This window comes from Stenella coeruleoalba, assembly GCF_951394435.1.
Source record: "Stenella coeruleoalba genome assembly, chromosome: 20".
NCBI lineage: Eukaryota > Metazoa > Chordata > Mammalia > Artiodactyla > Delphinidae > Stenella > Stenella coeruleoalba.
In genome coordinates this window covers 6553200-6565718 of record NC_137166.1, presented here as the reverse complement: position 1 = coordinate 6565718, position 12519 = coordinate 6553200, and the positions used below count along the sequence as shown (strand labels likewise).

The window sequence follows — 12519 nt, the reverse complement described above, 5'->3', positions numbered from 1 at the left end:
GCGCTGCATGGCTTGTGGGATCTTAGTCCCCCGACCAGGGATTGAACATGGGTCCTCGGCAGGGAAAGCTCGGAGTCCTAACCACTGGACCGCCAGGGAATTCCCGGGACTTTGTTACTTGAGTTGAGTCCAGTTGACCTTGGAGGAGGCAGAAACCAGCTGGGAGCCCTCATTACTTTCTCCTGAGACAAGGTCATGGGTGTTCTGGCTTGCGAAGGTATTAGAAAATGAGAAAGCTGCTGTGGGCATGGGACCCTGGTACCCCTATAAAAGTGTCCTGCACCTGGTTCCATATTGGAGAGAGGAGTTACCCCAACACCAACAAGCAATGCTCAGATACCAGCAGGGTGTCCTACAATTCAACTCAATTCTGAAGCTCTCTACCTCTCTACCTGGAGATAGCATCAGATCCCACAGGTTAGGGCTCAGTCCTACAAGACTGCCCCCCAACCCCACTTTGGATGCCAGTGGCAAGCTCAGGTTATCACCTGTGCTTCTGACCGATTTGCTATAGATCAGAGGTACCAACTACCCCCTCCTTGGGTTCGCTTAATTTGCTAGAGCAGCTCACAGAACTCAGGAAACCTGCTTACTCACTGGATTACTCACTGGTTTATTACAAAGGATATAAAGGATACAAATCAACAGCCAGATGAAGAGATGCACAGGGCAAGGCACAGGGAAAAGGTGTGATGCTTCCACACTCTCTGAACTCACTACTCTCCCCAAATCTCCCGGCTCACCAACCTGGAAGCTCTCCCAACCCCCTCCTTTGGGGTTTTTATGGAGGCTTCCTTATAGCATGTGATTGACTAAATCATTAGTCACTGGTGATTGATCTCAATCTTTCTCCCCTCCCGGAGGAGAGACTGAAAGTCCCACCCCTCTAATTGGATCCACTTGCAACCAGCCCTCCGCCCATCCTTAGGAGAGGTTCTCCTTCCATTAACATAACAAAAGTCCTCGTTAACCTTTGCCACTCTCATCACTTAGGAAATTCCCAGGGTTTTAGAAGCCCTGTGCCAGAAACAGCAACCATGACCAAATACATATTTATTATAAATCAAAAAAATCACACCTTACCTATACCGCCTCAGGCTGAAAAGCTGCAATATTTCTGTCCTGTTAATAGAGCACTCGCTTGGAAAGCCCTTTCTTTTCCGTAATTCCTATATGGTCATATGTTAGCTTTAGGTCAGGAACAAGAGGATCTCCTGGTAGGTGCTGATCATTATGGCTAGGAGGAGTGTTCTGAGGCCCTGTGTTACCTCAGAGGACATCAAGAACATTTGAATGCTAGAACCTTGGGAAATGTTACTAACTTGTTGCTTATGTCACACCAAAGGAGTCAGGCAAAGACCAGGACCGAGCCCCCTGAGGGGGCTGTGGGGAAAGGGCCTCACAATTCTGTAAGCTCCAGGATTGTAATTTCAAGTTTCCCTCCGTGTTAGCCACGGCCAGCAGTATGCCATAAGGTCAAAACAAGGACCACCAGAAAGACAAGGACCACCAGAGTGATCAGAAACATGAATGCTGAGTTTATTCCTGCCAGGGAACAAATTCACTGAGCAGTTCCCTGAGGCAGAAAAGCTGGGTGGGGGGGGGACTGGTATGTTCTAGAAGAGAGGGGGATGCTGCCTTCATGGTAGCTACACCAAGTAGGGCTAGATGATTTGCAGTTATGAAGGATGGAAAGAGTCCACAGGTCTGTACGTGGTTGGTTAAAACACGTCCCATTGTTGACTAGGTGTTCCATTAAGTCACTGAATAACAAGGTCACCCCATATTCTGAGCCATTTACCAGCACTGGCTACTTAGAAACGATTAGGGGGAACCCCAGCATTCAGTTTTTGTACCTCCTAAGCGAGTACTGCCCTAAGGGCAAAGTTTTGCCTTTGCATTAGCCACGTCCATCAGTGATGGGGGTGAGCGTGGAATGGAGTGAGGAAGAAGTATATTGTCACTTTAAATTTGGTTGCAGCCTTGGCAGAAAATGTTTCAAAAGCTCTAGCTTGCTTAGGGCGCTTCTCTCATGTTTTAACATTTCAAATTAGCCAGGCCTTGATTTTTGGGCCTCCCATGCCAAACTTCAATAAACTTAATTTTTTAGTTTTATTTACCAAAATGTTAGGAGACTTTATGATCTTGGTATGGCCGAAGACCTACATGGGAGCTAGGCAGCTCTCCTGACCTAAGCGTGTCTTTTAATTTTTCTTTTTAAAAAAAATTTTTGGCTGCATTGGTGCTGCACGCGGGCTTTCTCTAGTTGCGGCAAGTGGGGGCGACTCTTCGTTGCAGTGCGTAGGCTTCTCATTGCAGTGGCTTCTCTTGTTACGGAGCACTGGCTGTAGGTGCGTGGGCTCAGTAGTTGTGGCTCACGGGCTTAGTTGCTCCGCGGCATGTGGGATCTTCCTGGACCAGGGCTTGAACCCATGTCCCCTGCGTTGGCAGGTGGATTCTTAACCACTGCACCACCAGGGAAGCCACCTAAGCGTGTCTTAAAGGGAGTATGCATTTTAAAACTTTTTATTTGGAAATAATTAGACTCACAGGAAGCTGAAAGGAAATGTACAGGGAAGTCCTGTTCGCCCTTCATCCAGACTCCCCTAATGATAACATTTTACATAACTACAGTACGATGTCAAAGCCATTGGTACCATGCACAGAACTTATTCAGATTTCACCAGTTATATCTGCACCCATTTATGTGTGTGTGTGTTTATAGGTCTGTGCAGTTTTATCCTACGTATAGTTTCCTGTAACTATGAACACAATCAAATACAGAATGGTTCCGGCACCATAACAATCCTGAGATACCCCTTTTATGGCCACATCCACACACTCACCCCATCCCCAACTCCTGGCAACCATGAATCTGTTCTCCATCTCTGTAATTTTCTTTCAAGAATATTATATAAATGGAATCATACAGTATGCAACCTTTTGAAACCGGCTTTTGCTCAACATAATTTAAAGGAAATATATTTTGACCAAGGCATATGTAGCTCAAAAACAAACAAGCAAAACCAAACATATAAGCAGAAGAACTTTCTTCCAGCATAGCACTAGAAAGTCTCTTTTAATTTCAGTCTCTTGAAACACAACATACCTTATGCCCCACATCTGTGAGACTTGGATCAAGGATCAAACAGCACTGCCAGGTTACTATCCAACTTCTGAGATCACAACTTCCACAACCAAAACAGAGATCTCAGTTTTTCCAGAGCCCAAGCTGTATTAATATTTACATGTCCAGAGGACAGAAATAAATGGAAAAAAATCATAGATGTTCTCTAGAAGTGTTTAACAACCCTATCTGCCCATTGGAATCACCTGGGGGAGCTTTTAAAAATCCCAGTGCCTTGGCAAATAATAGGAAGGCCTAATAGGGAGCTTATTTTGTGCCAAACACTGTTCTAATATATTAATTCGCTTAACTTTCACAACAACCCCGTGATACATGTATTATCATTATTCTTAATTTACAGATTAAAAGACAGGCACATAAACATAAACTGGTTTTCCTAACTTTAACTGCCTTTCCTAATCAATGGCAGAGCTGGGATTTGAACACAGGCAGTGTTGGCTCCAGAAGCTGGCTCTTTACCTGCTGCCCTCTGCTAACCTTCCTTCCAACTGGCCAAGCTCACCTCACCTCTAAAAACCGTAGAGAAATGAGCATAGTCTAACCGCACAGACTGGGTTGAAACTTTGAACAAGTTGCTTTAACTTCTTTGGCCATCCTCCCCAGTCAAACGAAGGAATTGGATTTTGAACTAAGATTTGGTGAAACTAAAAATCATTTAAACAAGCATCAGCTGGTCATACGTGACAAGATGGGAACCAGAGCTGAATGTTTGATGGCAGATACTATACTGAAATTTCAGCAGTTAAGCTTCAGGACTCTTCCTTTTAAGTGACAGGGCCAAACCTCAGACTGACTTAAAGAAGGGAGAAGGAGTTGATTAGCTCACCGACTGTTTGGAACCGAGTTTCGAGTCATCGTAACTCTCCCCCACCTCCACTCCCCGTTTCCGTCCTCAACACCTACCTCCAGCTTTCTGAACTCCCTTCTCGCTCCTCTGCTTCCCTTTGCTTCCCTTCTCCTGTGTGGGGGCAGAAATGGCCCCTGGGAGTGCCGGTGTTGCACCATTATCACACTTAAGTAGCCAGGAATAAACCATAAAAGCATCTCCTTTCCACGATCTAGATCAGGACTCTGGCTCAGCTGAAGTCACGTGCCCAGCCCCAAACCAATCTCCGGGTCCAGGGGATGGGGTATTATGATCGGTCAGGCTGCCTCTCTGAATGAGGACAGAACGGTTGACTGACAGCCTTCCTACAAAGACAGGAAGGTAAGGATGAGTTTTTCTCAAAACGAAGTTATGTGAGCCCGACCAAAGCTTTTTTTTTTTTTTTTTCATTTTGGCCACACCGCATGCGGCATGTGAGATCTTAGTTCCCCCACCAGGGATGAAACCCGCGCCCACTGCATTGGACTGCCAGGGAAGTCCCAGACCAAAGCTTTAATAATCATGTAAGAATAATGATGATAACTGACATTAGCTATTCTAGGTATCTCTACTTCAATGCCTATATTCCCTTCCCCCAGTTTTATTGGGCTGTAATTGGCATATAACATTGTATTAGTTTCAGGTGTACCGCATGATTTGCTATATGTATACGTTGCGAAATGATTACCACAATAAGGTTAACATCCATCACCTCACAGTTACAATTTTTTTCTTGGGATAAGAGCTTTTAAGATTTACTATCTTGGACTTCCCTGGTGGCACAGTGGTTAAGAATCCGCCTGCCAATGCAGGGGACACGGGGTTCAAGCCCTGGTCCGGGAAGATCCCACATGCCACGGAGCCCATGCGCCACAGCTACTGAGCCTGGCGCTAGAGCCCGCGAGCCACAGCTACTGAAGCGCGTGCACCTAGAGCCCGTGCTCCTCAGTGACAGAAGCCACCGCAATGAGAAGCCCGCACACCACAATAAAGAGTAGCGCCCGCTCGCCGCAACTAGAGAAAGCCCACGCGCAGCAACAAAGACCCAACACAGTCAAAAATAAAAAATATAAATAAATTTATAAAAAAAAATTACTGTTAACAGCTTTCAAATATACAACACAGTACTGTTAACTATAGTCAGTATGTTGCGCATTACATCCCCAGAATGTATTTGTTATAACTGGACGTTTGTACGTTTTGACCTCCTTCATGCATTTCCCCAGCACCCCACCCCTCACCTCTGGTAATCACCAATCTGTTCTCTGTATCCATGAATTAGCGTTTTTTGTAGTTTTTTTTTTTTTTAAAATTCCACATATAAGGGAGATCCCATGGTATTTGTCTTTCTCTGTCTGACTTACTTTACTTAGCATAATGCCCTCAAGCTCCATAGATATGTACCTAGGAATCCATCACCACAATCAAAATAGTGAACATGACCTTCATTCCCCAGACTTCCTTGTCCCCCATTCTAACCCATACCCTGGCCCCCCAGCAGATAACCACTGATCCATTCTATCACTATAGATTTGTTTGCATTTTCTACAATTATAAATAAATTGAATCATACAATACATACTGTTTTTCTGTCCGGCTCTTTCTTTCACCATAATTATTTTGAGACTCATCCATGCTGTTGTGCGTATCAAGTTCATTCCTTCTAGTGACTGAGTTGTATTCCATTGTATGGCTGTATCACAGTTTATTCATCAATTCAGCCAGTGGGTGCTTCTTTGACCAGGGAAATCTTTGCCAAACCTGGGACCCTTAATGTCATGGGCTCAGTCATCCTGGGTTCCCCATGAGATCTCCTGGGTGCTCTGAACCCCTTCATAATCTCATGTCTTCCAGTGAAAGAACACCAGGAACACACCCGTATTCATTTCCTAGGGCCGCCGTAACAAATTAGTAGCTTAAAACAACAGGAATCTATACTGTCACAGTTCTGGTGGCCCGAAGTTCTGAAATCAAAGTGCTGGCAGGGCCACCTCCCTCTGAAGGCTGTAAGGGAGAATGCCTCCTTGCCTGTCCCAGCTTCTGTAGTCCCAGGCATTCCTAGGTCTGTGGCAGCATCACTCAAATCTGTCTCCATCTTGACATGGTCTGCTCCCTTGTTTCTCTGTGTCTTCTCTTTCTCTGTCTCTTACAAGGACAGCCATCATTGGATTTAGGACCCATCCTAATCCAGGATGGTCTCATCTTGAGATTTCTACCTTAATTACATCTGCAGAGAACCTTATTCCAAGTAAGGTCACACCACTTTTCTGGCTTCCTTTGCTTCTGCCTTCCATAGCTCATCCCTTACAGCTGGTCCAATGAGAGATGCAGTTTAAGGCTCAATCTCGCTCAGCTTCTAAAAGAAATGTGATTCAAGTGGAATAAAGAGCGTCTGCCCCCAGCCCTAGCCAGCCCTCCTAGAATAAGTCCTTTCTCACACCCTCTTTTTTTTTAACCCCCAATTTCTTATTTTACAGTTCTACAGGCCAGAAGTCTGAAATGAGTCTCATTGGGCTAAAACCAATGTTTTGGCAGGGCTGAATTCCTTCTGGAGGCTCTATGAGCAAATCCATTTCCTTGTCTTTTCTAGGTTCTAGAGGCTGCCTGCATTCTTGGTTCATGGACCCATTTCTCTGTCTTTAAAGCAGCAACATCGGGCCATCTCTCTCATTCCAATGCCCTTCTCTCCTCTCTTTCACTTATAAGGACCCTTGTGATTACATTGGGCCCACCTGGATAATCCAGGCTAAGCTCATGATCTCAAGGTTGATTAGCAACCTCAGTTCCCCCTTTTCCATATAATCTAACATATTCATAGGTTCCAGAGACATCTCTGGACATCTCTGAGGGACCATTATTCTGCAACAAGTATTAAACCCAATTTGTTCAACTACAAGTTCTGTAATGGAGAGAATGGTGCCCACTCTGCCCCCACTTCCCCAAAGATATGTCCACCCAGAATCTCAGAATGTAGGTTGGCCAAACTGGAAGGTCAGAGGCTGGGGCAGATGCTCTTTATCCTGCCTAAGCCACATTTAGCTTAGAAGCTGGGAGAGATTAAGCCTTATGCTTGGTTTGCCATTGGACCAGCTGTGATGAAGCCGGCATGGAAAGCAAAAGCAAAGGAAGCCAGACAATGATGTGACCAAGAATATGCGTTCACCTGCATACAGAGGGCATTTGTCTTCCTTCCTCTGCCTTAGTCACCACTGATACCAGTTCCTGGAATGACGTAGGTGCCATCTAAATACTTAGCGGATGAACAAATGAAAACATCAGACCTGATTTTTTTTTCTCCCATTGTTCCCATAGGAGGGGTTCCAATGGAGAAGTTGGCAGCCTATAGCTCATCCAAGGCAGCTCTGACCATGTTTTCAGCAGTCATGAGACAAGAGCTATCCAAATGGGGAGTTAAAGTCTCTGTCATCCAGCCTGGAGGCTTCCGAACAAGTAGGTGTCTGAGGCCAAGAGCTCTGCAATATTCATTCTGGAAGGGATGCTGAAGGTCCTTTGTTTTGACAGAGTTCAAGACAAACCCCTCAGTGGTGGACCAAAGAGGGGTTGGGATGGGTGGGCTTCTTCTAAGTATAGAGGGGGCAGGTGCCAGGTTTTGCAGTGTACGGTTGCTCCCTGCCGCCTTTCACCAAGGAATTAAGTTTTGATGTTATGTATTTTTCAAACACAACCTCCTCCCCTCTGAAGGACATGACCCACATCCTTCTACCCTGGGAGGAGATGGCCATCCTCTCCTCTCCGCTCCCTGAATTTCTGGACTCTGAGCGGATGTAGATGACCCCCATGGCTCAGTCCTTAGTTCTGGGTCATCAACCATGTAATCGGTGATCTAAATGAAGGTGTAAAAGAGCATATCTAATAAAAGGCCACACACTGGGAGGGATGCCTAACACACTAAAGAACAAACCCTAGAGGTCTGAATATTAACCCAAAAGCACCAGATAAAAATCTAAAAGAAAAGCAGAACTTTGTCTTGAAGCATTTAGCAGCCAGGATCTCCCAGAGTTGTCCAGGAGGAGCACGAAGACTCGGTGAATGGGCTCATCTGGGAAGGAAACTGAGGGAACGAGACCTGGGCCACTCAGGTTGAGAGGCGGGACCAGGGCAGCAGGAATGGAGGGAAGGTGAAGTCTTGAGAGGGGTTTCCAACTTGGGGACTCCCTGGGCAGGTGGGAGAGTTGAGGGGAGTTGATGGAGAAGGAGGGTGGGTCCAAGATGATGCCGAATATGGCAGCCTGAGAGACAGAGCACAAAAAGCTGCCTGACAGCTAGTGGAAGGGGAGAATGATGAATTTGAATTTGAACGTGGCAGGAGGATTGAGAGTTTGGTGACACAGCCAACGAAAACTTCCAACACACAGACGCAAGATTCCCTTTGGACCAGAGAGCAACCCTGCAGTTAAGTTACAGTTTCAAGGACTCACTGAAGTTGTCATAGCTAGCATTTTGGGCAGCTGTTCTTATCAGGCACTAGCCATTTTCCGTACATTCTTTCCTGATATTGTTGAACTTATTTTTTTAATTGAGAAATATATCATATACACACATAGTTTAATAAATTATCAATATTATAAAAATTCATGTACTTAACATCAAGATCAAAAAATAAAACATTGCCAGCTCTCAGAAGCCCTCACATGGTCCTCTCCAGTTTTAGCCCTCTCCTCCCTGCAGCAGGTAACCTGTCATACTTTTTGTAACATTCGTTTATTTGTTGTTCTTGACAATGTTCCATGCATACAGGCATCCCCAAACAATAGTTTGGCTTCACTGGTTTTTGAACTTTAAATGGAATCAATGTGTATGTGGTTTTTTTGCATCTGGCTTCTTTCACCAAACATTATGTTTTCACAATTCATTTATATTGTGTGTAGCTGTAGTTCACTCATTTTCATTGCTAGTATTCTGTGAATATGCCACAATTTTTCTACTATCGATGGGATATTTGGATCACTTTTGGACAACTGTGAACAATTCAGCTGTGGACCTTCTGGCACACCTACCATGGCGTATGTGTGTGTGATTTTTCCTATGACATATACCCAGGAATGGGATGACTGGATCATAGATTTTAATTATCTTCAACTTTATTGGATAATTCCAAATTGTTTCCTTAATTATCATTCCAATTTTATTCCCATCCTTTCCATATATGTTTTAATCTGCATCACAGCCCTGAGGAGTAGGTTTAATTGACATCATTCACCAGGTGAGGACACTGAAGTAGGATGGGTAATATATAGCTCAGCATGGACATCTGTGACACCACGATGGTGGGGAATTTGAAACCAGATCCCTAGGTGCAGAGCCTGGTTCTTTCTTTTATATCAGGATGTCCTCAGTTTAAAGCTGATATTTGATGGTCTCTCTAAAGGCAACAGGCCAGACAGTGGAGGGCTGAGGACTTAAGTTTGGAGAATGACATTTGAAGTGGGGGATGAGGAAAGGAATCTTTAGGGACACAAAGAGCTCCTGAAGACATTCAGGGAAACATATCAGATTTTTTGGGTACCCTGCAATAAAAACTAGCTCAAGCATGTTGCACGCTTCGCAGATTTTAAGACTTTATGTGTACAATCTCACTTAATTCTCATCTATGAGGTAGGCATCATAATATTCCCATCATATGGGTAGAAAACCAAGGCTCAGAGAAGTTAAGGAATTTCTCAAGCCACAGTGCTGATAAGAGGCAGAGATGGGATTTGGATCCACGTCATGTTACCAGTTTTATTGTGTGTAGCCCCAAAGTGGCAGGGGATGGGCAAGTGTGTGTCAAAAGTGGCAGATGGGGCTTCCCTGGTGGCGCAGTGGTTGAGAGTCCGCCTGCCGATGCAGGGGGCGCGGGTTCGTGCCCTGGTCCGGGAGGATCCCACATGCTGCGGAGTGGCTGGGCCCGTGAGCCATGGCCGCTGAGCCTGCGTGACCGGAGCCTGTGCTCCGCAATGGGAGAGGCCACAACAGTGAGAGGCCTGCCTACCACAAAAAAAAAAAAAAAAAAGTGGCAGATGAAGGTTGACAAAAGGGTGGTGGCTTTGTCATCAATAAAGAGAGTTTTGGGGATTTTGGACAGGGTAGGCACAAGAGTGATTAGAAAGTCCATGAGGTGTTTAAAGAGGGAGGAAGTGGAGAGGAAAAGGAATCCCCTGTGAGAGTAGAGACTGGGGCAGAAGTAGCTGGAGGAACAATAGTACATGCGAACATGTTTTTTAAGATGCAGAAGCCTCTGGAGTAGTAACTGTCAGGGTAATCATTTCTTTGAGTATGGTCGTGCCTTCATGAAGAGAAATGAGCAATTGAAACTCCGTTTGCATTTCCATGAGTATAATTGGATTTCACTGGCTTACATTTCATAGTGAGGCTCCCCTGCAGTCCTGGTATCCAGGAGTCACCCAAGCTAGCAAAGATTCATCCCCACAGCAATCCCTGAGCAATCACACACTTTGTGGGAGGGAGTGTGGGTTGCTGCAACCTTTCTGGAAAGTAATCTGGCACTAGCTGTTAAAATTCAAAATGAATGTGTTTTTTGACCAGACAGCCACCCTTTGGGGACTGTAGCCTAAAGAAGTGAATGCCGAAAAACAAAAGGATACATTGTGCAAAGCTGGTGACGGCAGCGTTCCCTGAAATGGTGAAACCTAGGAACGACTGGCAAGTCCTTTGATAGAGAAATGGTGACTAAAAGCTGCTCAATGGAAAATTCTGCTGCTCTGGTTTCAAACTATAGCCATTGACCAGGAGGCAGGTCTGTGATTCATTACTTAGCAAACAAACAAAAATCAAAACCCACAAACAAACAAAAAAGCAAATTCCTGGAAAATACGTATAGTATGATCCTTTTTGTGTTTTGTTTGTTCCTGGTAAAATAAAATTAAGCCAAAGCCAAACATATCTATATGTTTGTACGAGCAAGAAGGGAGTGTAGAATGACACACAATACTGTAAGTTTCCTCAGAGGAGATTAATTTTAAAAACATATGTATCTACTTATTATTCATTATTTATATAATGAGCAGCCATTGCTACTATATTTTAAAGTAACTATATAGATACTATTAGATTTTATAGAATAAGCAAGAATTTACTTCTATATTAAATATATGGTTATATAGTTAATCACATATAATTTATGTTAAAATTTAATGTATTATTTAAAATGAAATTAAAATTATATTTATTAAATAGATAACATGAGGGACTTCCCTGGTGGTCTAGTGGTTAAGACTTCGCCTTCCAGTGCCGGGGCGGGGTTGGGGGAGATGGGAGGGGTGGGGTATGGGTTCGATCCCTGGTCAGGGAGTTAGGATCCCGCATGCCTTGGGGCCAAAAAACCAAAAACATAAAATACAAGCAACACTCTAACAAATTCAAGAAAGACTTTAAAAAAAATAGATAGCATGATGCTCAACATTACATATTTTTTTAATCTTTTTTTTTTTGCCCGCATGGCTTGCGGGAACTTCCCTGACCAGGGATTGAACCCAGGCCACGGCAGTGGAAACCCAGAATCCCAACCACTAGGCCACCAGGGAACTCCCAACATTATATATTTAATTTTATACACAGAAGCAGGCGTTACTGCTATATTTTAAAAAATTATATGTGTACATATATATGTAGGTATATACATATTGTATAGATAATATATATTATATACATTATATTTTATATTGTATATAATAGTCATGAAAAGATATGTACTAGAATGTTTGTGGCAGCACTATTCGTAAAAGCCTCAACTTGAAAACAACCCAAACACCCATCATAGTATAATAGATAAATAATTTATGGCATGTTTACAGAATGGAAAGCTACTGACTACACAATACATGCATCCACGTATGCATATGTCTACAGTCAGGCAAAGCTACTCTACTCTGTTCATCTGACAGGGGCTCCTGGAAAGGTGGCCGAGGCTCGTTTGTCCTTTTCTTGGTCTGGTTGCTGGTTACATGAGCTATTCGGTTTGTGGAAACCTATTCATCTGTGCACTGTTCTGTATGTATGTTTAAAAGAATAGAATTGCCATTATAAAGCACATACTTTAAAAGGCATTTGGGAATATCCTTCCCAACAGAAGCCAATTCACAAGGGCCTTCTTCCCAATTAGGGGTAGGACATGCCTGTTTTAGCCTTCCCAGCATCAGAGCCTCTCTTTTTTTCTTGCATCTCAGACATCGCAGGCACGAGTGACATGTGGGACAAGCTGGAGAAAAACATCCTGGACCACCTCACCCCTGACGTGCAAGAGGACTACGGCCAGGACTATATCCTTAGGGAACGCAATTTTCTCATGTTCATGCAAACCTACTCTGTAATGGACGTCTCCCCAGTCCTCTTGGACGTCCAGCATGCCATCTCTGCTAAGAGCCCCTTTGCATTTTATGCACCGGGGAAAATGTCTTACCTGTGGCTCTGCTTTGTCTCCTTTAGCCCTACTGGCATATTCGATTATTTTAGCAAAAAAATGCACAGCCATAGAAAGAGCATGCCC

At 44.1% G+C, this 12519-nt stretch overlaps 1 protein-coding gene across 1 annotated transcript in view; it reads left to right on the top strand.

Annotated features, from left to right (window-relative positions):
* HSD17B2 (hydroxysteroid 17-beta dehydrogenase 2) overlaps window positions 1-12519 on the top strand; it is a gene marked incomplete at both ends in the record, with an annotated part of 62874 nt that overhangs the window by 48553 nt on the left and 1802 nt on the right. The window contains 2 exons of the mRNA XM_079907883.1: window positions 7326-7463; window positions 12200-12515. Coding sequence (XP_079764009.1) covers window positions 7326-7463; window positions 12200-12515 — 454 coding nt within the window. The remainder of the gene's footprint in view (window positions 1-7325; window positions 7464-12199; window positions 12516-12519) is intronic.